The 25,000-nt window shown below is 51.5% G+C and overlaps 1 protein-coding gene across 1 annotated transcript in view; it reads left to right on the top strand.

Annotated features, from left to right (window-relative positions):
• Window positions 1-25,000, top strand: part of tfeb (transcription factor EB) — a 38,763-nt gene that overhangs the window by 9,449 nt on the left and 4,314 nt on the right. The window contains exons 2-8 of the mRNA XM_061219507.1: window positions 1,639-1,910; window positions 6,719-6,943; window positions 10,413-10,505; window positions 17,319-17,436; window positions 20,592-20,642; window positions 21,509-21,584; window positions 22,776-22,923. Coding sequence (XP_061075491.1) covers window positions 1,713-1,910; window positions 6,719-6,943; window positions 10,413-10,505; window positions 17,319-17,436; window positions 20,592-20,642; window positions 21,509-21,584; window positions 22,776-22,923 — 909 coding nt within the window. The 5' untranslated portion in view covers window positions 1,639-1,712. The remainder of the gene's footprint in view (window positions 1-1,638; window positions 1,911-6,718; window positions 6,944-10,412; window positions 10,506-17,318; window positions 17,437-20,591; window positions 20,643-21,508; window positions 21,585-22,775; window positions 22,924-25,000) is intronic.

Below are 25,000 nucleotides of genomic sequence, written 5' to 3'. Positions count from 1 at the left end.
TTAAGCTCTCTAATTGGCTGTGTCGGTGTGTTAAGCGCTCTGATTGGCTGTGTCGGTGTGTTAAGCGCTCTGATTGGCTGTGTCGGTGTGTTAAGCTCTCTGATTGGCTGTGTCGGTGTGTTAAGCGCTCTGATTGGCTGTGTCGGTGTGTTAAGCGCTCTGATTGGCTCTGATTGGCTGTGTCGCTGTGTATAAGCGTTGTGATTGGCTGTGTCGGTGTGTTAAGCGCTCTGATTGGCTGTGTCGGTGTGTTAAGCGCTCTGATTGGCTGTGTCGGTGTGTTAAGCGCACTGATTGGCTGTGTCGGTGTGTTAAGCGCTCTGATTGGCTGTGTCGGTGTGTTAAGCTCTCTGATTGGCTGTGTCGGTGTGTTAAGCGCTCTGATTGGCTGTGTCGGTGTGTATAAGCGCTCTGATTGGCTGTGTCGGTGTGTTAAGCGCTCTGATTGGCTGTGTCGGTGTGTTAAGCGCTCTGATTGGCTGTGTCGGTGTGTTAAGCTCTCTGATTGGCTGTGTCGGTGTGTTAAGCGCTCTGATTGGCTGTGTCGGTGTGTTAAGCGCTCTGATTGGCTGTGTCGGTGTGTTAAGCTCTCTGATTGGCTGTGTCGGTGTGTTAAGCTCTCTGATTGGCTGTGTCGGTGTGTTAAGCGCTCTGATTGGCTGTGTCGGTGTGTTAAGCGCTCTGATTGGCTGTGTCGGTGTGTTAAGCGCTCTGATTGGCTGTGTCGGTGTGTTAAGCTCTCTGATTGGCTGTGTCGGTGTGTTAAGCGCTCTGATTGGCTGTGTCGGTGTGTTAAGCGCTCTGATTGGCTGTGTCGGTGTGTTAAGCGCTCTGATTGGCTGTGTCGGTGTGTTAAGCGCTCTGATTGGCTGTGTCGGTGTGTTAAGCGCTCTGATTGGCTGTGTCGGTGTGTTAAGCGCTCTGATTGGCTGTGTCGGTGTGTTAAGCGCTCTGATTGGCTGTGTCGGTGTGTTAAGCGCTCTGATTGGCTGTGTCGGTGTGTTAAGCGCTCTGATTGGCTGTGTCGGTGTGTTAAGCGCTCTGATTGGCTGTGTCGGTGTGTTAAGCTCTCTGATTGGCTGTGTCGGTGTGTTAAGCGCTCTGATTGGCTGTGTCGGTGTGTATAAGCGCTCTGATTGGCTGTGTCGGTGTGTTAAGCGCTCTGATTGGCTGTGTCGGTGTGTTAAGCGCTCTGATTGGCTGTGTCGGTGTGTTAAGCGCTCTGATTGGCTGTGTCGGTGTGTTAAGCGCTCTGATTGGCTGTGTCGGTGTGTTAAGCGCTCTGATTGGCTGTGTCGGTGTGTTAAGCTCTCTGATTGGCTGTGTCGGTGTGTTAAGCGCTCTGATTGGCTGTGTCGGTGTGTTAAGCGCTCTGATTGGCTGTGTCGGTGTGTTAAGCGCTCTGATTGGCTGTTTCGGTGTGTTAAGCGCTCTGATTGGCTGTGTCGGTGTGTTAAGCGCTCTGATTGGCTGTGTCGGTGTGTTAAGCGCTCTGATTGGCTGTGTCGGTGTGTTAAGCGCTCTGATTGGCTGTGTCGGTGTGTTAAGCGCTCTGATTGGCTGTGTCGGTGTGTTAAGCGCTCTGATTGGCTGTGTCGGTGTGATAAGCGCTCTGATTGGCTGTCGGTGCGTTTGCAGGGACGTCGGCTGTCGGGCTGGACTGCGCCCCGCTCTCGAGCCGCCCCCCCCGGCCCCCCCCACGGGCCCCCCCCATGGCGTCCCGCATCGGGCTGAGGCTGCAGCTCATGAGGGACCAGCTGCAGCAGGAGGAGCAGAGGGAGCGCCGGCAGCAGTGCACCATGGGATACGTGCAGCAGCAGCGCATGCCCGTGCCCCCCAGCCCCGCCATCAACGCCCCCCTGCCCCCCCACTATCAGGGGCCCATGCAGGTCCCCATGGAGGTGCTGATGGTGAGTCTGACCCCTCTCACTCTCTCACTCACTCTCTCACTCTCTCACTCTCTCACTCTCTCACTCTCTCTCCCTCTTTCACAAACTCTCACTCTCACTCTCTCACTCTCACTCTCACTCTCACTCTCTCTCACACTCTCACACTCTCACACTCTCACTCACTCACTCACTCTCTCTCTCTCTGTCTCTCTCTCTCTCACACTCTCACACTCTCACACTCTCACTCTCTCTGTCTCTCTCTCTCTCTCACACTCTCACACTCACTCTCTCACTCTCTCTCTCTCTCATTCTCTCTCATTCTCTCTCTCTCTCTCTCCCTCTCTCTCTCTCACACACTCACTCACTCACTCACTCACTCTCTCTCTCCCTCTCTCCCTCTCTCCCTCTCTCTCTCTCTCTCTCTCTCTCACACTCTCACTCTCTCTCACTCTCTCACTCTTTCACTCTTCACTCACTCTCTCACTCTCTCTCTCACTCTCTCACTCTCTCACTCTCTCACTCTCTCACTCTCTCACACATACTCTCACACTCTCTCACTCTCTCACTCACTCTCTCACTCTCTCACTCTCTCTCTCTCTCACCCTCTCACTCTCTCACTCTCTCACTCTCTCACTCTCTCACTCTCTCTCTCACTCTCTCACTCTCTCACTCTCTCACACATGCTCTCACACTCTCTCACTCTCTCACTCACTCTTTCACTCTCACTCTCTCTCTCTCTCACTCTCTCACTCTCTCACTCTCTCACTCACTCTCTCACTCTCTCACTCTCTCACTCTCTCACTCTCTCACTCTCTCACACTCTCTCACTCTCTCACTCACTCTCTCACTCTCTCACTCTCTCTCTCTCTCACTCTCTCACTCTCTCACTCTCTCACACACTCACACACTCACACACTCACACACTCACTCACACACTCACACACTCACATACTCACATACTCACACACTCACACACTCACACACTCACACACACACTCACACACTCACACACTCACACACTCACACACACACAGGAGGGGGAGTTAATCTGGCTGGAGCAGGGGGTGGAGAGTGGGTAGGCCCTAACTGGATGAACACACCTCAGGCCGTGCATGGAGCCCACGTTAGGGAGCTCTGGCCCCACAGTAATCCCCTCACTGCCCCCCAGTCTGCCCCAGAGACAGGGCGTTCAGGCTGAGCGGGTGGGTTCAGCTGGGGTCTGAGAGAGCTTCCCTGGAGCGCTGCGTGTTACAGAGGAGAGCTTCCCTGGAGCGCTGCGTGTTACAGAGGAGAGCTTCCTGGAGCGCTGCGTGTTACAGAGGAGAGCTTCCCTGGAGCGCTGCGTGTTACAGAGGAGAGGTTCCCCTGGAGCTCTGCGTGTTACAGAGGAGAGGTTCCCCTGGAGCTCTGCGTGTTACAGAGGAGAGGTTCCCCTGGAGCGCTGCGTGTTACAGAGGAGAGGTTCCCCTGGAGCGCTGCGTGTTACAGAGGAGAGGTTCCCCTGGAGCTCTGCGTGTTACAGAGGAGAGGTTCCCCTGGAGCTCTGCGTGTTACAGAGGAGAGGTTCCCCTGGAGCGCTGCGTGTTACAGAGGAGAGGTTCCCCTGGAGCTCTGCGTGTTACAGAGGAGAGGTTCCCCTGGAGCGCTGCGTGTTACAGAGGAGAGGTTCCCCTGGAGCGCTGCGTGTTACAGAGGAGAGGTTCCCCTGGAGCTCTGCGTGTTACAGAGGAGAGGTTCCCCTGGAGCGCTGCGTGTTACAGAGGAGAGGTTCCCCTGGAGCTCTGCGTGTTACAGAGGAGAGGTTCCCCTGGAGCTCTGTGTGTTACAGAGGAGAGGTTCCCCTGGAGCGCTGCGTGTTACAGAGGAGAGGTTCCCCTGGAACTCTGCGTGTTACAGAGGAGAGGTTCCCCTGGAGCTCTGCGTGTTACAGAGGAGAGGTTCCCCTGGAGCGCTGCGTGTTACAGAGGAGAGGTTCCCCTGGAGCTCTGCGTGTTACAGAGGAGAGGTTCCCCTGGAGCTCTGCGTGTTACAGAGGAGAGGTTCCCCTGGAGCGCTGCGTGTTACAGAGAAGTTCCGCTGTGTGTTTCTGGAGGATAACTGTGTGTGTGTGTGTGTGTGTGTGAGAGAGAGTGTGTGTGTGTGTGTGTGTGTGTGTGTGTTTACGGAGGAGAAGGCAGTGGAATGTGAGCAGGTAGAGAACACCCACGCTCACACACTCGGCATCTGAATCAGAAGAGATTTAAAACGTGGGGCGGAGATTCCACGGATGCCTGTGAGGCTCTTATCAGCCAGGTGAGTGCAGGCAGGACGGCGGTGAGATAAGAGTGTTCGTAACGGAGGCCAGCGCACAAACGCCCACATGGCTGGAGCACAGCGTCACCGGAAGCGTCTCTATCAGGGCTCGGGCAGCCAGTGAACCCTGCTCTGCACCTCCAGCACACTCTGCACCTCCAGCACACTCTGCTCTGCTCCTCCAGCACTCTCTGCACCTCCAGCACACTCTGCACCTCCAGCACTCTCTGCACCTCCAGCACTCTCTGCACCTCCAGCACTCTCTGCTCCTCCAGCACACTCTGCTCTGCTCCTCCAGCACTCTCTGCACCTCCAGCACACTCTGCACCTCCAGCACACTCTGCACCTCCAGCACACCCTGCACCTCCAGCACACTCTGCACCTCCAGCACACTCTGCACCTCCAGCACACTCTGCACCTCCAGCACACCCTGCACCTCCAGCACACTCTGCTCTGCACCTCCAGCACACTCTGCACCTCCAGCACACCCTGCACCTCCAGCACACTCTGCACCTCCAGCACACTCTGCACCTCCAGCACACTCTGCACCTCCAGCACACCCTGCACCTCCAGCACACTCTGCTCTGCACCTCCAGCACACTCTGCTCTGCACCTCCAGCACACTCTGCACCTCCAGCACACCCTGCACCTCCAGCACACCCTGCACCTCCAGCACACTCTGCTCTTCCAGCACTCTCTGCTCTGCACCTCCAGCACACTCTGCACCTCCAGCACACCCTGCACCTCCAGCACACTCTGCCCTGCACCTCCAGCACACTCTGCTCTGCTCCTCCAGCACACTCTGTGCCGCGAGAGGAGGGGTGAGCCGCTATCACCATCGTAGAGATGAGTTTATGACAATCGGGAGAGAGGAGGTTATAATCATCAGGAGAGGAGGTTATAACAATCGTAGAGAGGGGGTTATAACGATTGCCAGAGGAGGTTATTACGATCGTAGAGAGGAGGATTTTACAGGGACACAGGAGCGTTTCTTCATGTGTGCTTTCTTAGGGGCAGGGTTGTGCATTCTCAGCCTCAGCCTCAGTCAAAACAAAAAACATTATAAGCACAGCAGCTAAATGATGTCATGTCTAACTGCTGGCTTGGGTGTTGAAACATTATTTTTAGATGTGAAAGAGAGACACTTGATTTTGCAAGGATTTCAGAATTCCTTGGTTACTTGTGGTAAAGTAACAGAACGCAAGCTGTAAGATGTAATTGGGTGTACTCAATGACTCAATGAGCCTTTTGGTCAGGCAGTGTGTCTAGTTCCTGTTCTACAGCCAATCAGAAGCTGCAGAGGTCACATGCACAGGTAGCATTACATGTCCACAGGCGTTTTACCAAAACCATTTCTTTGTGTTTTGTGAAGAGGACAGTTAAAATCAAATGAATTATGCTGATAAAAGAGAGACAACAGTGGCAATTTGCAGCCTTACAGTATATTTGGCTGAGAAACGTTGTCAGGGTTTAAACTTGGTTGGTTTACACACATACACACACACACACACACACACAGTGCCAACATAGTGTACAAAATGAAAATAGACACGAGGACTTTCTGAGGCTGTGTTTGAGGGCTAGAAGTCCTCAGGAGATTAGGGTGGGGGGAGGGTGGTTCTTGTAGAGAAATCTCTTAATTCTTCCCGGCTTTGATGTGAAGGAATGAGGCCAATCTGGTGTGACCCTTTACCCTGCCCACCCCCTACCCCCCCCCCCCACGCTGGGATCTAAACCCTGACGTTACACAAGCGTCTGGGTCCGTGCCTGGCACAGGGCCCACTGGGGGGGCCCACTGGGGGGGGTAGAGTGTGTTCCGACCAGGACGTCCTGTACGATCACACACACACACACACACACACACACACACACACACACACTCTGGCAGGACACAGCGGTCCTGTAGGGGGGCCGGTTTGGGATACAGACACAGTAAACCATAAGGCCTGTGGTGTCCTCACCTGTCATCATCCACAGGGACGCCGTGTGAGGTGTGTAACTCCCCTGAACTCACCTGTTGTCAGGACAGTCGCCCTTCCGTCACGACACACTGACCTGCTGTCAGGACACACTGACCTGCCGTCAGGACAGTCGCCCTCCCGTCAAACTCTGCTCAGATGGCGAGGGAGAAAACATCATTGAGCCAGTTAAACTGGGGGGAGATCAGGTGTCACGATGAGAGGGCCAGGTATGGAATTAAGCCAGGACACCAGGGAAACCCTCAACTCTTTTTCAAAGAGTTTCAGGGCCTCAGTTTAAACGTTGCACCCGAAAAGTGGCATCTCCTCTGGCACACTGTACTGGGGCATTGGGGTTTATTGACCCCCTACTGGGCTACCGACAATCTTCACCATTTTACTGAAATACAAACACTTTTGCAATTGAGTGCAACCAAGAGGACCAGAAGGTGGGGTTTTCCCTTTTTGAGAGTATTTGATGGGGTCCCAATGCACCAGACAAGCCGAGTACAGCGTAGAACAATGAGGTGTTTGACCAGGTGTGACTGTATGAATAAACACATGCTCTGTGGCCCACAGGTGCAGACACACCTGGAGAACCCCACGGACTACCATATCCGCCAGTCCCAGCGGCAGCAGCTGAAGGAGTACCTGTCCGCCACCTACTCCCCCAAACAGGCCTCTCCCCCCCCGGCCCCCCTCCCCCCCCTGCCCTCGCCCCACCTCCTGGGCTCCACGGGAAACAGCGCCCCCAACAGCCCCATGGCCCTGCTCGACATCGGGAGCGGGGGCCATGAAAACGAGGTAAACGCCCCACCCGCCTCTGCCCAACCACACCCACCGCCTCTGCCCAACCACACCCACCCACCTCTGCCCAACCACACCCACCCCCACTGCCCAACCACACCCACCCGCCTCTGCCCAACCACACCCACCGCCTCTGCCCAACCACACCCACCCAACTCTGCCCAACCACACCCACCCCTACTGCCCAACCACACCCACCCCCACTGCCCAACCACACCCACCCCCCACTTCCCAACCACACCCACCCGCCTCTGTCCAACCACACCCACCCCCACTGCCCAACCACACCCACCCCCCACTGCCCAACCACACTCACCCCCACCCCCCACTGCCCAACCACACTCACACCCACCCCCCACTGCCCAACCACCCCCACCCCCCACCCCCCACTGCCCAACCACCCCCACCCCCCACCCGCCTCTGCCCAACCACACCCACCCCCCACCCGCCTCTGCCCAACCACACCCACCCCCCACTGCCCAACCACACCCACCCCGCACCCGCCTCTGCCCAACCACACCCACCCCCCACCCGCCACTGCCCAACCACACCCACCCCCCACTGCCCAACCACACCCACCCCCCACCCGCCTCTGCCCAACCACACCCACCTGCCTCTGCCCAACCACACCCACCCCCCACCCGCCTCTGCCCAACCACACCCACCCCCACTGCCCAACCACACCCACCGCTCACTGCCCACCCACACCCACCCGCCTCTGCCCAACCACACCCACCCCCCACCCACCTCTGCCCAACCACTCACCCCCACTGCCCAACCACACCCACCCCCCACTGCCCAACCACACCCACCGCTCACTGCCCAACCACACCCACCCCCCACTGCCCAACCACACCCACCCCCCACCCGCCTCTGCCCAACCACACTCACACCCACCCCCCACTGCCCAACCACACCCACCCCCCACCCGCCTCTGCCCAACCACACTCACACCCACCCCCCACTGCCCAACCACACCCACCGCTCACTGCCCAACCACACCCACCCCCCACTGCCCAACCACACCCACCCCCCACCCGCCTCTGCCCAACCACACCCATCCGCCTCTGCCCAACCACACCCACCCCCCACCCGCCTCTGCCCAACCACACCCACCCCCCACTGCCCAACCACACCCACCCACCTCTGCCCAACCACACCCACCCCCCACTGCCCAACCACACCCACCGCCCACTGCCCAACCACACCCACCCGCCTCTGCCCAACCACACCCACCCCCACCCCCCACTGCCCAACCACACTCACCCCCACCCCCAACTGCCCAACCACTCACCCCCACCCCCCACTGCCCAACCACACTCACCCCCACCCCCAACTGCCCAACCACTCACCCCCACCCCCCACTGCCCAACCACACCTACTCCCGACTGCCCAACCACACTCACCCCCCCCCCGCCCCCGCTTCAGTGTGTCAAAGTGTCTGTAAGCAAGATACCTAACCCCCAAATGCTCCTGACAAGCTGGTTGGTACCTTGCATGGCAGCCAGTCTCCATTGTGTGAATGGGTGACTGAGAAGCATCAACTGTACATGGAGACAGGTGTCTCTGGCACTTAAAAAAAATACAAAATAAGTATTGAATAAGATATTGGCAATGAGGTCAGACAGTTGGCAAATCCTGAAATAAGAAAACTTCTATTGTCAAGCAAACAGTAACTGAAAACAAGCAAAACAAATTTCCTTCAGAGAGAGAATATCTTAAGTCTTATGACTAGACTAACACTGCCTGTTAAGACAAGGTTTTTTTTGCAGTGTGTGAGTTATGTGTGTCAGGATTAAGAAAAAAAACATATTTTCTTCCCATAATCCCCCAGAAAAAGCTGCCTGCTCTGTGATTCTGACCTGAAGAAAAATGTTAATATGGGTCTAAAAAAAAGTCTCCTCAGGGTCAAATTTACGTTGACCAGTAAATCGCTTCATCCTCTCAGCTTCGACCCTTAAAAGGCAATGCAGTCCTCCATACTTTTGTAAATGTATTCATGAAGATTCTGTTAGGCACCGTTTCATAGCCTAACAGGAATATACACAACAGGAATCCAACATGTTTCCATTACATACGGATGAAAAGAGTTTATTTTACTGACATCACTCGTACCGTTGGTTTTATCGATGGAACAAGTCAGTGTAGGCCTGGTCGAATCAGAAGTCATCTGAACCTGTTTGTGTTAAATGAATGATAGTGAACAGTATAAAATGAAAAAGCTTTCACCTCACTTTTATTCTGATTCTTAACACACCACCATCTTCCTAACTGAAACAACCCTTTTGGGGACAGCTAACAAAAGTGAAGTCATCACTGTAAGCAAATCCAAATATTCTAAAAACAAAAATATTATCTTCACTAAACTTTTCACGGCACAGCACTAAATTCATTATTTGGTTCTAAAAGGCACCATCCTCGAACTGGCTCCTACAAAGAGTCAATATACGGTTAGGGGTGCTCCTCTCAGGTTAGGTGTGCAGGTGTGGTTATGTCAGGTTAGATGTGCTCCTGATGTTGCCCTCGACCAAGGCACTGGCTTCAGAACTGGAGCTGGTCCCCGGGCACTGCACTGTGGTGCCCACTGCTCCTGAGTAACTAGGATGGGTCACATGCAGAGGACTCATTACCCCATGGGGGTCAATAAAGTATATCTCATTTTATAAACACAAAACACACCAACCAATATTAAATATTCTCAGAACATCAATGCAGCAGTGCACCTGCTTAGTGTTGTCACAATGTTGTCTCAGCGTTATGCAGACGTTCTGATCCCATCCCTTATGTTCACCTCCTCCCTCCTTTCCTTACCTCCTTCCCTCCTTTCCTGGCTCCTAGCTCCACCCATTGGCGGAGGCCAGAAAGAGAGGAGAGAAAAGGAGGTGAAGACGGGGAAATGGAGAAACGGTGAATTAGGCAAACGGAACGTCCTTGCCCCTTCAGGGAACAATGAGACGGGGCGGGATGCAGTAAAATGATCGGGATGAGCTCGGGAGCGTTGCCAGTCCGCCGATGTTCCGGAGGGAATCCCGGGCCAGACTGCGCTCTGCAGTGCGGTTATCACGGACGCCGTCGTACACAAAGGTCACAGCGCTAACCGGGCTGTCAGTGCGCGTTAACTGCCCCATTACGGCCCTGGCGAGGTAATTAGGGTTTACAGAGTGACAGAGCAGGAGTGTGAAGTTACGAGCGCTCCTAAACGCGGGAGACTTTGCCCCCTGTGCCACTCCGCAGCGTAGCGCTACAGGAAAAATAAACAGGTCAGCACAACGCTCTGAGTTTCTCAGCTCAATTCTCTGTGGGCTACTAAGGGTCGTAGCATATCTATTTACATGCTGGAAGATCAGGACCCAAAGAGGTACTAACAATAATTCTACTTTTTTTATGTGCAGTGCCTCATGTTTTGTGCCTTCTCCTAGCAACAGTACACTTACTAAACATATACATTATCCCCCCAATCAACAAGATGGATGACGTTATCGATGACATCATCAGCCTGCAGTCCAGCTACGACGAGGTGCAGGGGTACATGGACCCTGTGGTGCAGATGTCCAACACAGTGAGTAGCCCTGATTGGCTGACTGTGTACTGTGTGTTTGAGTCAGTGCTGTGGGGTGTACTGTGTGTTTGACTCAGGGCTGTGGGGTGTACTCTGTGTTTGAGTGAGTCAGTGCTGTGGGGTGTACTGTGTGTTTGAGTGAGTCAGTGCTGGGGGGTGTACTGTGTGTTTGACTCAGGGCTGTGGGGTGTACTGTGTGTTCGAGTGAGTCAGTGCTGGGGGGTTTACTGTGTGTTTGACTCAGGGCTGTGGGGTGTACTGTGTGTTCGAGTGAGTCAGTGCTGGGGGGTGTACTGTGTGTTTGACTCAGGGCTGTGGGGTGTACTGTGTGTTCGAGTGAGTCAGTGCTGGGGGGTGTACTGTGTTTTGAGTCAGTCAGTGCTGGGGGGTGTACTGTGTGTTTGAGTCAGTGTTGTGGTGTATACTCAGTGTTTGAGTGAGTCAGGGCTGTTGGGGGGTATACTCTGAGTTGGTGTTGTGGGGTGTACTGTGTTTGAGTGAGTCAGTGTTGTGGGGAGTACTCTGAGGCAGTGTTGTGGGGTGTACCGTGTCATGCAGTGAGGCAGGGCTGTGGGGTGTACTGTGTTATGCAGTGAGGCAGTGTTGTGGGGTGTACTGTGTCATGCAGTGAGGCAGGGCTGTGGGGTGTACTGTGTTATGCAGTGAGGCAGTGTTGTGGGGTGTACTGTGTTATGCAGTGAGTCAGGGCTGTGGGGTGTACTGTGTTATGCAGTGAGTCAGTGTTGTGGGGTGTACTGTGTGTTTGAGGGAGTCAGGGCTGTGGGGTGTACTGTGTTATGCAGTGAGGCAGTGTTGTGGGGTGTACTATGTTATGCAGTGAGTCAGTGTTGTGGGGTGTACTGTGTGTTTGAGGGAGTCAGGGCTGTGGGGTGTATTGTGTTATGCAGTGAGGCAGTGTTATGGGGTGTACTGTGTTATGCAGTGAGTCTGTGTTGTGGGGTGTACTGTGTTATGCAGTGAGGCAGTGTTGTGGGGTGTACTGTGTTATGCAGTGAGGCAGTGTTGTGGGGTGTACTGTGTTATGCAGTGAGGCAGTGTTGTGGGGTGTACTGTGTTATGCAGTGAGGCAGTGTTGTGGGGTGTACTGTGTTATGCAGTGAGGCAGTGTTGTGGGGTGTACTGTGCTATGCAGTGAGGCAGTGTTGTGGGGTGTACTGTGTGTTTGAGTGAGTCAGAGCTGTGGGGTGTACTGTGTTATGCAGTGAGGCAGTGTTGTGGGGTGTACTGTGTTATGCAGTGAGGCAGTGTTATGAGGTGTACTGTGTTATGCAGTGAGGCAGTGTTGTGGGGTGTACTTTGTTATGCAGTGAGGCAGTGTTGTGGGGTGTACTGTGTTATGCAGTGAGGCAGCAGTATGAATCAGCTCTTCATGCGTTCAGCGCAGCTATTTTGGTCTAATTGTGAGACCCTCCCGTTGTGTAAGAGGCCACATGTGACTGGGCAGGGCCAGGCAAACTTATTTTTCATTTAACGTTTTCTCTTCTAAAAGATTCTGACAAACGCGATCTTTGTCCCCTTTCCCTGAAATGCTCTTTTACAGCGGCCGTTTTTCACAGCGTAACTCACTAACGGCACGATGCGGTTTCTTTATTCAGTCCCATAGTTCTTCTGAAGTTGATTTTATTTCAGACGTGCGTCGCTGAAAAACAGCTAGCCTGACTACCCTGCCTAATGGCTGACCTCTGAACGAACAACACTGAGCTCTCATGCAGGAAGCCTTCCCTTCTGCCTAAGTGTTTAAGTGCTTTATACCATTTACACAAGATTGTGGAGGTAAAAAAAGAGAGAAAGAGAGAGAGAGGGAGAAGAGAGAGGGAAAAGAGAGAGAGAGAGAGAGAGAGAGAGAGAGAGAGAGAGAGAGGGCCCTGCAAGTTCTGCAGAGATAAGCAGAGTTTCAGGACACCGCTCTAGTCAGGAATGTTCCCCGTCTCCGACACGAACATCAGCACTTTGATCTGCGGTTATTTCGAGTCTCCGATCAAATTAACAATTAAGCTCCATCCAGTTAGAGTTCAACTTGTTTACGGGGCGTTTTTAGGAGGGGATGTGTTCGGCACGGAGGTGAAAACAGGTTGAAAGTCTGGAGAGGGGAAAGGTCACAGGGGCAGGTAGAAGAGGAGAGCTTTAGGAGTGTCGGGCGTTAGTTTGTCAGGGCAGGACGAGGAGATCCGGCCCGAGAGAGGATGAAGGAGTCTGGGAAGACCTTCGCCATCGTGGAAGTCCTACAAGGGGAGCAGATCCAGCTGGTAAGAGGAGGCGGGGGGTTTCACTGGGCCGGCGTGGGGGAAGGAACCGTCAGAGAAGATGGCTCCCACTCAAAGCCCAAGGCAGGCTGGGAAACCGTGCGTTTTCAGAGAAGCTCAGTGTGGCCCACCTCGCTGACTGAGATTGAGAAGAATGTTTTTACTCCAAAATGCCGAAATTCACGGCAGCAAATATTTTTCTCTTGGCCTGAAGGTTGCTGGAACCCTTTTTCCCTCCGAGTCGCATGTTTGCGCTGATTTGACAGGGCTCCATTGTGCTTGCGTCTATTCAATGGGCAAGGACAGGTCTGTAAAGAGCGAGCTGTCAGGCTGCTCTTTGTTGACTGCTTTGGAGGACTGTGGAAGAGAACAGTGTGGGACTGCAATCTCTCAGCACCAACAATGCAGCACATCCACCAGGCTGCTCCTTTCTTTGCATTGTGCCGTTTTTATGCAACAGAGAGCGGGTTATCCACAGATTATTTCACTTTGGATATTGATTAGCCCTGCAGCCATTGTGCCTTATTGTGTTCAATAATCTCTCAATGAGCTGCCTGTCCACTCACACTGGTGTGTGTGTGTGTGTGTGTGTGTGTGTGAGAGAGAGAGAGAGAGAGAGAGAGAAAGTATGTGCACGTGTGTGTGCGTGTGTGTGCCAGAAGGAAATGACCCCTGATGACATTCTGTAATTTTCTCTGTGTTGCCTGCTGTTGTGCTTTGCTAATGAACTAATTTAATAATTAGTCCCTGAATGAAAGCAGTGTTCTTCAGATTCAGAAAGGCCTTATTCTCACTGTGGCATTGAACCTTGAGACTGATCTCCCCAAACCTGGGTTCAGATTCAAATGCTTTTCGGTGCTAGATTGATCTTGTGTGGTGTGTGTGGTGTTGTTCTGATGCTACGTGCAGTCTCTCTGTGTTGTTGTGGTGTTGTTCTGATGCTATGTGCAGTCTCTCTGTGTTGTTGTGTGTGTTGTGGTGTTGTTCTGATGCTATGTGCAGTCTCTCTGTGTTGTGTGTTGTGGTGTTGTTCTGATGCTACGTGCAGTCTCTGTTGTTGTGTGTGTTGTGGTGTTGTTCTGATGCTACGTGCAGTCTCTCTGTGTTGTTGTGGTGTTGTTCTGATGCTACGTGCAGTCTCTCTGTGTTGTTGTGGTGTTGTTCTGATGCTATGTGCAGTCTCTCTGTGTTGTTGTGTGTGTTGTGGTGTTCTGATGCTACGTGCAGTCTCTCTGTGTTGTTGTGGTGTTGTTCTGATGCTACGTGCAGTCTCTGTGTTGTTGTGTGTGTTGTGGTGTTGTTCTGATGCTATGTGCAGTCTCTGTGTTGTTGTGTGTGTTGTGGTGTTGTTCTGATGCTATGTGCAGTCTCTGTGTTGTTGTGTGTTGTGGTGTTGTTCTGATGCTATGTGCAGTCTCTGTGTTGTTGTATGTGTTGTGGTGTTGTTCTGATGCTATGTGCAGTCTCTGTGTTGTTGTGTGTGTTGTGGTGTTGTTCTGATGCTATGTGCAGTCTCTGTGTTGTTGTGTGTGTTGTGGTGTTGTTCTGATGCTATGTGCAGTCTTTGTGTTGTTGTGTGTGTTGTGGTGTTGTTCTGATGCTATGTGCAGTCTCTGTGTTGGTGTGTGTGTTGTGGTGTTGTTCTGATGCTATGTGCAGTCTCTGTGTTGTTGTGTGTGTTGTGGTGTTGTTCTGATGCTATGTGCAGTCTCTGTGTTGTTGTGTGTGTTGTGGTGTTGTTCTGATGCTATGTGCAGTCTCTGTGTTTTTGTGTGTGTTGTGGTGTTGTTCTGATGCTATGTGCAGTCTCTGTGTTGTTGTGTGTGTTGTGGTGTTGTTCTGATGCTATGTGCAGTCTCTGTGTCTCTGTGTTGTTGTGGTGTTGTGCAGTCTCTGTGTCTCTGTGTTGTTGTGGTGTTGTGGTGTTGTGCAGTCTTTGTGTCTCTGTGTTGTTGTGTGTGTTGTGGTGTTGTGCAGTCTTTGTGTCTCTGTGTTGTTGTGTGTGTTGTGGTGTTGTGCAGTCTCTGTGTCTCTGTGTTGTTGTGGTGTTGTGCAGTCTCTGTGTCTCTGTGTTGTTGTGGTGGTGTGCAGTCTTTGTGTCTCTGTGTTGTTGTATGTGTTGTGGTGTTGTTCTGATGCTATGTGCAGTCTCTGTGTTGTTGTATGTGTTGTGGTGTTGTTCTGATGCTATGTGCAGTCTCTGTGTTGTTGTATGTGTTGTGGTGTTGTTCTGATGCTATGTGCAGTCTCTGTGTCTCTGTGTTGTTGTGGTGTTGTGCAGTCTCTGTGTCTCTGTGTTGTTGTGGTGTTGTGGTGTTGTGCAGTCTTTGTGTCTCTGTGTTGTTGTGTGTGTTGTGGTGTTGTGCAGTCTTTGTGTCTCTGTGTTGTTGTGTGTCACGTTTTAACCCAAACCTGGGTTCAGATTCAAATGCTTTTCTGTGCTTGATTGATCTTGCCTGGCACAACTGAGCCAACCAAGAGAACCAGAAGGCGGGGTTTGCAGATTTTGAGAGCATTTCCTAGGTTCCAGTTCACCAGACGAGCTCAGTAAAGCGTAGGAAATGTGTGAGATTTATGAAAATATTTGAATCCAAAACAGTTGCGCATTTGACCCAGCAGTCCATAGCTCAGCTGTCAGACAAACCGCAGGGAGAGTGAGGACGCGACTAAACGCACTCCAGGACAGACGGACGGACGGACGGACGTCCTGACAACACCGTGCGTCTCCTGGGTCTGAGCACTGATGAAAGATAACCGTTCATTTTGAGAACATTTGTAGTTTCCAAGTGTTTGTGTGCCAAGTGTACAGTTGTCCCCCATTTAAAATAACTGCTAGAATACATTCCCGGAATACATAATTTCCACAATAAATAGACCAAGATCCTTCAAATGCATACCGCAGGGAGAGAGCAAGTTTAGATTTTTGAGCGTTAAGCTCAGTGTTTGTTTGTCTCTCTCAGTAGCCAGTTACGATAAGGTATCTGCAGAACGATATCCACTTATCTTCCAAAGCCTGTTTGCGGAGAAAGACCTGTGCACAATTATACTGACGTGTAAAGACAGAATAAAGGATACAGAAGAAATAAAACAATAAAACTGAAAGATTAGCTGATACTCTCCTCCTGAGGTGCAGCTTATCTGCGGCTTATCTGGAGGCGATAGCGGTTTACGGCTTGACCGAAGATGCACACTCAGGCCTCAGCTTCTGTGTGTTAGCTTCCGAACAGCGTGATTCCCCGGGGAGACAAACACATCGCCGCGTCGTAAATCCCGTTTCCACACCGCTTCACGCAGCTGCATTCCTGAATCAAGGGCAGCCGGGGGAATTCTGTGAACTGTAAAAACCACTAACTGAGTGTCCACGGGCGGAGCGTAGCATACCCAGCGTTTAGTGGGCCAACAGCCCGCCCCCTCCAGCCAGAGTCCAGCCTGAAGCTGCAAACCTGGGACAGGACACTACTCACACTGTGTGTCGTTTTGTTGTGTGCCGCGTTGTTTGTGTTGTTGTGTGACGTAGCTGTGTTGTTGTGCGTTGTTGTTTTGTTGTGTTGTTGTGCATCATGCTGAAACACTGCTCTGCTCTCCGTCACGTGGCTGTGTTGTTGTGTGTTGTTGTACTGTTGTGTTGTGCGTTGTGGTGTGTTGTTGTCTCTGTGCCGTAGCTGTGTTGTGTGTGTTGTTGTATTGTTGTGTGTGTTGTGTGTTGTGTTGTATTGTTGTGTGTTATTATGCGTCATGCTCTAACACAGCTCTGTTCTCTGTGCCGTTGTCTCTGTGCCGTAGCTGTGTTGTTGTGTGTTGTGCGTCATGCTCTAACACAGCTCTGTTCTCTGTGCCGTTGTCTCTGTGCCGTAGCTGTGTTGTGTGTGTTGTTGTGTGTGTTGTTGTGGGTCACTCTAACACAGCTCTGTTCTCTGTGCCGTAGCTGTGTTGTTGTGTGTGTTGTTGTGCTCTAACACAGCTCTGTTCTCTGTGCCATAGCTGTGTTGTTGTGTGTGTTGTTGTGCTCTAACACAGCTCTGTTCTCTGTGCTGTAGCTGTGTTGTGTGTGTGTTGTTGTGCTCTCACACAGCTCTGTTCTCTGTGCTGTAGCTGTGTTGTGTGTGTGTTGTTGTGCTCTAACACAGCTCTGTTCTCTGTGCCGTAGCTGTGTTGTGTTGTTGTGTTGTTGTGCTCTGACACAGCTCTGTTCTCTGTGCCGTAGCTGTGTTGTGTGTGTGTTGTTGTGCTCTAACACAGCTCTGTTCTCTGTGCCATAGCTGTGTTGTGTGTGTGTTGTTGTGCTCTGACACAGCTCTGTTCTCTGTGCCGTAGCTGTGTTGTGTGTGTGTTGTTGTGCTCTCACACAGCTCTGTTCTCTGTGCCGTAGCTGTGTTGTGTTGTTGTTGTGCTCTGACACAGCTCTGTTCTCTGTGCCGTAGCTGTGTTGTGTTGTTGTGTTGTTGTGCTCTGACACAGCTCTGTTCTCTGTGCCGTAGCTGTGTTGTGTTGTTGTGTTGTTGTGCTCTGACACAGCTCTGTTCTCTGTGCGGTTGTCTCTGTGCCGTAGCTGCCCCTGTCCAGCAGCCATCTGGACGTGTACTCCACTCCCGGGATGTCTGGGTCCGCCATCGGCATGACCAGCAACTCCTGCCCCGCCAACCTCGCCATCAAGAAGGAGCTGACCGGTGAGACCATGCACCCCGACTCTCCTTCACACAACAAGTCTCTCAGCGCAACACGCTGGGGCTTCTCCAGTGCCCTGCTCAAATACCCAGCCCAGCTGGCTCAATCTGGCAACCTAACCATCCAATGTTTAATTGGCTGTATAAACATGTCCAAATCTGGCAACCTCTGAATCACTCTTTCCCACAATCTGAGTTTTTTTTATTCCAGGATTGTGTGTGCGTGCGCCATTTGAATACAAAGTCCTCTATACAAATAAAGTTTTGAATTTAGAGACAGCTGTCGAGTCCTTCTGCAAAGCTAATCAGCTGAATTTCTCTCATAAATGTTTAGTAGCTTTAACAGACAACACAATATATGTGAGGCGTGCGAATCATTGCAGATAATGAAATCACAGCTGATGTATCGTATTCAGCGCAATGTTTGCAATAACATTTTGGCTGGGAGTAAAGTTTAAAAACCCTATAAACGTCCATTAACGTGACAAGTGCATCTGCTATAAGACCAAGGGTTGGATTCTTTATAGCAGGGTAGCAGGTTATTGCTGCTCATCTGCCAGCTGGTGTGATTTTTCATATTACTCATGAAGCAGCATATGTAGCGCTCCATGCCAGCGACCTCGTTCAGGCTCATATTCACAGAGACCTGTGGTGCTCATTTCACTGGCCTGGCCCTTTAACCTGTGGAGCAGGGCTGGGGCTCAACATGCCTCAACACTCAGCACCAAATGTACATATCTACAGCAGTCAGGTCTCCTGCATCTGCGGCATGTACAGGTGTGTATCAGTGTGTACAGGTGTGTATCAGTGTGTACAGGTGTGTATGAATATGTACAGGTGTGTATCAGTGTGTACAGGTGTGTATGAATATGTACAGGTGTGTATCAGTGTGTACAGGTGTGTATGAATATGTACAGGTGTGTATCAGTGTGTACAGGTGTGTATGAATATGTACAGGTGTGTATCAGTGTGTACAGGTGTGTATGAATATGTACAGGTGTGTATCAGTGTGTACAGGTGTGTATGAATATGTACAGGTGTGTATCAGTGTGTACAGGTGTGTATGAATGTGTACAGGTGTGTATCAGTGTGTACAGGTGTGTATGAATATGTACAGGTGTGTATCAGTGTGTACAGGTGTGTATGAATATGTACAGGTGTGTATCAGTGTGTACAGGTGTGTATGAATATGTACAGGTGTGTATCAGTGTGTACAGGTGTGTATCAGCAAGTACAGGTGTGTATGAATATGTACAGGTGTGTATCAGCGTGTACAGGTGTGTATCAGTAAGTACAGGTACAGTCGTATGAAAACGTTTGGGCACCCCTGACAATTTCCATTATTTTCATTTATAAATCATTGGGTGTTTGGATCCGCAACTTCATTTTGATCTATCAAATAACTGATGGACACAGTAATATTTCAGTAGTGAAATGAGGTTTATTGGATTAACAGAAAATGTGCAATATGCATCAAAACAAAATTAGACAGGTGCCTAAATTTGGGCACCCTTGTCATTTTGTTGATTTGAATACCTGTAACTACTTAACACTGATTAATTGGAACACAAAATTGGTTTGATGAGCTCATTAAGCCTGAACTTCATAGACAGGTGCATCCAATCATGAGAAAAGGTATTTAAGGTGGACAATTGCAAGTTGTTCCTCTCTTTGACTCTGCTCTGAAGAGTGGCAACATGGGGGCCTCAAAACAACTCTCAAATGACCTGAAAACAAAGATTCTTCAGCATTATGGTTTAGGGGAAGGCTACAAAAAGCTATCTCAGAGATTTCAGCTGTCAGTTTCCACTGTGAGGAACATAGTGAGGAAATGGAAGGCCACAGGCACAGTTCTTGTTAAGGCCAGAAGTGGCAGGCCAGGAAGAATATCGGAGAGGCAAAGGCGAAGGATGGTGAGACTGGTCAAATACAACCCACAGACCACCTCCAAAGACCTACAAGGTCATCTTGCTGCAGATGGTGTCACTGTGCATCGTTCAACAATACAGCGCACTTTGCACAAGGAAAAGCTGTACGGGAGAGTGATGCGGAAGAAGCCTTTTCTGCACACATGCCACAAACAGTTGCTTGAGGTATGCAAAAGCACATTTGCACAAACCAGCTTCATTTTGGAATAAGGTGCTGTGGACTGATGAAACAAAGATTGAGTTATTTGGTCATAACAAGGGGCGTTATGCATGGCGGCGATAGAACACAGCATTCCAAGAAAAACACTTGCTACCCACAGTAAAATTTGGTGGAGGTTCCATCATGCTGTGGGGCTGTGTGGCCAGTGCCGGTACTGGGAATCTTGTTAAAGTTGAGGGTCGCATGGATTCCACTCAATATCAGCGGATTCTTGAGAATAATATTCAAGAATCTGTCACAAAGTTGAAGTTACGCCGGGGCTGGATATTTCAACAAGACAACGACCCAAAACACTGCTCAAAATCTACTCAGGCATTCATGCCGAGGAACAAGTACAATGTTCTGGAATGGCCATCCCAGTCCCCAGACTTGAATATCATTGAAAAACTGTGGGATGATTTGAAGCGGGCTGTCCATCCTCGGCAACCATCACACCTAACTGAACCAGAGATGTTCTGTAAGGAGGAATGGCCCAAAATACCTTCATCCAGGATCCAGACACTCATTAGAGGCTATAGGAAGCGTCTAGAGGCTGTTATTTTTGCATAAGGAGGCTCTACTAAAGATTGATGTGATTTTTCTGTTGGGGTGCCCAAATTTATGCACCCGTCTAATTTTGTTTTGATGCATATTGCACATTTTCTGTTAATCCAATAAACCTCATTTCACTACTGAAATATTACTGTGTCCATCAGTTATTTGATAGATCAAAATGAAGTTGCGGATCCTGATGATTTATAAATGAAAATAATGGAAATGGTCAGGGGTGCCCAAACTTTTTCATACGACTGTATGTAGCAGTGTGTGCAGGTGTGTATCAGTACAGGCGTGTAGCAGTGTGTACAGGTGTGTATCAGTACAGGCGTGTAGCAGTGTGTACAGGTGTGTATCAGTACAGGCATGTAGCAGTGTGTACAGGTGTGTATCAGTACAGGCGTGTAGCAGTGTGTACAGGTGTGTATTAGTACAGGCGTGTAGCAGTGTGTGCTTTTGTTTTTGTGGACATGCAGAAGCACGTGCCATGGCCAAGGAGAGACAGAAGAAGGATAACCACAACCTGAGTGAGTTTATATTTCTATATTTAACATTTTACTTTTATGAAAAATTGTATTTTTCAAAACATGAAACTATATGGCCTTGGCTTATTTTATATGTGGGACATGTAAAATAACACACTTTCACGGAGTAAACATCTAAACACACCCCCACTACACGTTTATATCCGTGAATTGAACAGAACACAGGCTTAGAAGAATGCTGTTGGCGCTTTTAGTCGATAGATGTAGCGTACTCTTTGGTACAAATAAAGTTAATGTAAACTATAAGACAGTATAGCATTTTAGCTCGCTAACAAACAGTGCCACTTACTGGACAATACAGTATATTAGGTTACATTAGGGTAGTTGTACTTTATTATACTCAATGGAAATGTATTTGTCATCAATGTGGCAAAACCCAGAAGATCATGCCATTGTCTCTCACAGCTTAAAAAGTTTTGTGTAATAAAGTTAGGGGAAATGCTTGTCGCAAAGCATTGTGGTCCACCTTTCTGGTGACTACGGTTGTTGACTAGATTTCTAGTGCCCTCAAAATGTAAGTGAAATGTTATTTTTGAATTTGGACGCTAGAACAAGATGGCTGATGGCCAGTCTAGTTTAGTACTTAGTGAAGAGCCGCTTTGAACACGGCCCAGGTGTGTAGGTCTACCTGGCGAGACCGGCCCAGGTGTGTAGGTCTACCTGGCGAGACCGGCCCAGGTGTGTAGGTCTACCTGGCGAGACCGGTCCAGCTGCTGTTTGCCAACGGATGTCCAACTGAAACACTCCCTGGGTTTGTCCTTCGCGCACATCTGGAAGGCTTTTCCCTCCACTGCGACAGCAGGCGCTAACAGGAGCTCCTTTCTGCTCTGCTCTCTGTTCTCCTGCAGTTGAGAGAAGGAGAAGATTCAACATCAACGACCGGATCAAAGAGCTCGGAACCATGATCCCAAAAACCAACGACCTGTGAGTAACAGTCTCATTTCCTGGTAAAAAGTGAAGTCACTGTCAGTCATGTCTGCCCCCACCAGTTGATTTTGGAACTGCTGTGTTTTTCTGATGTCAACCTGACATCCTGTAATATGACACAGTTGGTTTACTCCCAACTAGCTCCACAAGCAGGCTAGTGATCCCATTACTGCCACCCAGTAGCCCAAAACCTCAGGGTTACACTTTATCTCTGGTATGCATGTTTGTTTGTATGATTGCAAAGCCATGAAATCACCACAACAGCTGCAACAGCGTTACCGAGCGTGCTAACATTACTAAAACGCAGAGGAGAATGAGACCCGGTTATGCTGAATACTGAGACCCAGCCGTGTAGAAGCACAGCTAAAGAAATGAAACGCACAGACAGGGCTGCGTAGGGACAGGAACATACAGGCTGACTGAAGCGTGCTGGGCTTCACTGGGGTGTGAAAAACCACACAGGTGCAGAGTGGTGCTTTAAACACGAAGGCCTGGAACACCTGGAGTCACTCTAGGGCAGGCTGGCCGGTTTTATATGTTCATCACACTCAGCTCCTTACCCTCTGCAGCGCCCTGAAACCTGCACTAAAACTGAACAGAGGATGAAACTACAGCTGCTGAATGTTCACCAGTGACTCACTCACAGGACTCTCCCAGCATACAGACACTCAACATACAGACACAGCATACATTACATTATTGGCATTTGGCAGATGCTCTTATCCGGAGCGACGCACAGTTGATTAGACTAAGCAGGAGGCAATCCTCCCCTGGAGCAATGCAGGGTTAAGGGCCTTGCTCAAGGGCCCAACGGCTGTGTGGATGTTCTTATAGTGGCTACACCGGGATTAGAACCATTTAGAACCATTAGAACCAGTCATTTACCTTAACCACTACGCTACAGGCTGCCCCTACACACACTCACACACCCACACACACACACACACACACACTCACACACACTCACACACACTCACACACACTCACACACACACACTCACACACACTCACACACACACACACACACACACACAGGGCTGTAAACTGCAGAGTCATCTTTACTAACACTGAGCTCACTCTGAGAGGTCAGGGCATGTGTGTCAATCCAGAGAGAAAACTGACATCACCTCCACTTTTATCTCCCTGCCCCCTGCCCTCCTGACCCCCTCCCCCCCGCCCCCCGCCCAGAGACGTGCGCTGGAATAAGGGCACTATCCTGCGGGCGTCGGTGGAGTACATCAAGCGCATGCAGCGAGACGCTCAGCGCACGCGTGAGGTGGAGACCAACTTCAGACGCATGGAGACGGCCAACAAGCAGCTGTGGCTCCGCATCCAGGTACCACACACGCTCCCACTGCGCATACGGGTACCACACACCCTCCCACTGCGCATACGGGTACCACACACTCTCCCACTGCGCATACGGGTACCACACACCCTCCCACTGCGCATACCACACACCCTCCCACTGCGCATACAGGTACCACACACCCTCCCACTGCGCATACAGGTACCACACACCCTCCCACTGCGCATACAGGTACCACACACCCTCCCACTGCGCATACAGGTACCACACACCCTCCCACTGTGCATACGGGTACCACACACCCTCCCACTGCGCATACCACACACCCTCCCACTGCGCATACCACACACCCTCCCACTGCGCATACCACACACCCTCCCACTGCGCATACCACACACCCTCCCACTGCGCATACGGGTACCACACACCCTCCCACTGCGCATACGGGTACCACACACCCTCCCACTGCGCATACCACACACCCTCCCACTGCGCATACCACACACCCTCCCACTGCGCATACGACACACCCTCCCACTGCGCATACGGGTACCACACACCCTCCCACTGCGCATACGGGTACCACACACCCTCCCACTGCGCATACGGGTACCACACACCCTCCCACTGCGCATACAGGTACCACACACCCTCCCACTGCGCATACCACACACTCTCCCACTGCGCATACGGGTACCACACACTCTCCCACTGCGCATACAGGTACCACACACCCTCCCACTGCGCATACCACACACTCTCCCACTGCGCATAAGGGTACCACACACTCTCCCACTGCGCATACGGGTACCACACACGCTCCCACTGCGCATACAGGTACCACACACGCTCCCACTGCGCATACAGGTACCACACACGCTCCCACTGTGCATACAGGTACCACACACCCTCCCACTGCGCATACCACACACTCTCCCACTGCGCATACGGGTACCACACACTCTCCCACTGCGCATACGGGTACCACACACTCTCCCACTGCGCATACGGGTACCACACACTCTCCCACTGCGCATACGGGTACCACACACTCTCCCACTGCGCATACGGGTACCACACACTACCACTGCGCATACAGGTACCACACACGCTCCCACTGTGCATACAGGTACCACACACCCTCCCACTGCGCATACCACACACTCTCCCACTGCGCATACAGGTACCACACACTCTCCCACTGCGCATAAAGGTACCACACACCCTCCCACTGTGCATACAGGTACCACACACCCTCCTACTGCGCATACAGGTACCACACACCCTCCCACTGCGCATACCACACACTCTCCCACTGCGCATACGGGTACCACACACTCTCCCACTGCGCATACCACACACCCTCCCACTGCGCATACGGGTACCACACACCCTCCCACTGCGCATACAGGTACCACACACGCTCCCACTGCGCATACAGGTACCACACACCCTCCCACTGCGCATACTACACACTCTCCCACTGCGCATACAGGTACCACACCCTCCTACTGCGCATACAGGTACGACACACACTCCCACTGTGCATACGGGTACCACACACCCTCCCACTGCGCATACGGGTACCACACACCCTCCCACTGCGCATACAGGTACCACACACCCTCCCACTGCGCATACAGGTACCACACACGCTCCCACTGCGCATACAGGTACCACACACGCTCCCACTGCGCATACAGGTACCACACACCCTCCCACTGCGCATACAGGTACCACACACCCTCCCACTGCGCATACAGGTACCACACACCCTCCCACTGCGCATACAGGTACCACACACCTTCCCACTGCGCATACAGGTACCACACACCCTCCCACTGCGCATACGGGTACCACACACGCTCCCACTGTGCATACGGGTACCACACACCCTCCCACTGCGCATACCACACACCCTCCCACTGCGCATACAGGTGCCACACACCCTCCCACTGCGCATACAGGTACCACACACCCTCCCACTGCGCATACAGGTACCACACACGCTCCCACTGCGCATACAGGTACCACACACGCTCCCACTGCGCATACAGGTACCACACACGCTCCCACTGCGCATACGGGTACCACACATGCTCCC

This window comes from Conger conger, chromosome 14, assembly GCF_963514075.1.
Source record: "Conger conger chromosome 14, fConCon1.1, whole genome shotgun sequence".
NCBI classification, from domain to species: Eukaryota; Metazoa; Chordata; class Actinopteri; order Anguilliformes; family Congridae; genus Conger; species Conger conger.
This window is presented reverse-complemented; position numbering and strand designations above follow the sequence as displayed.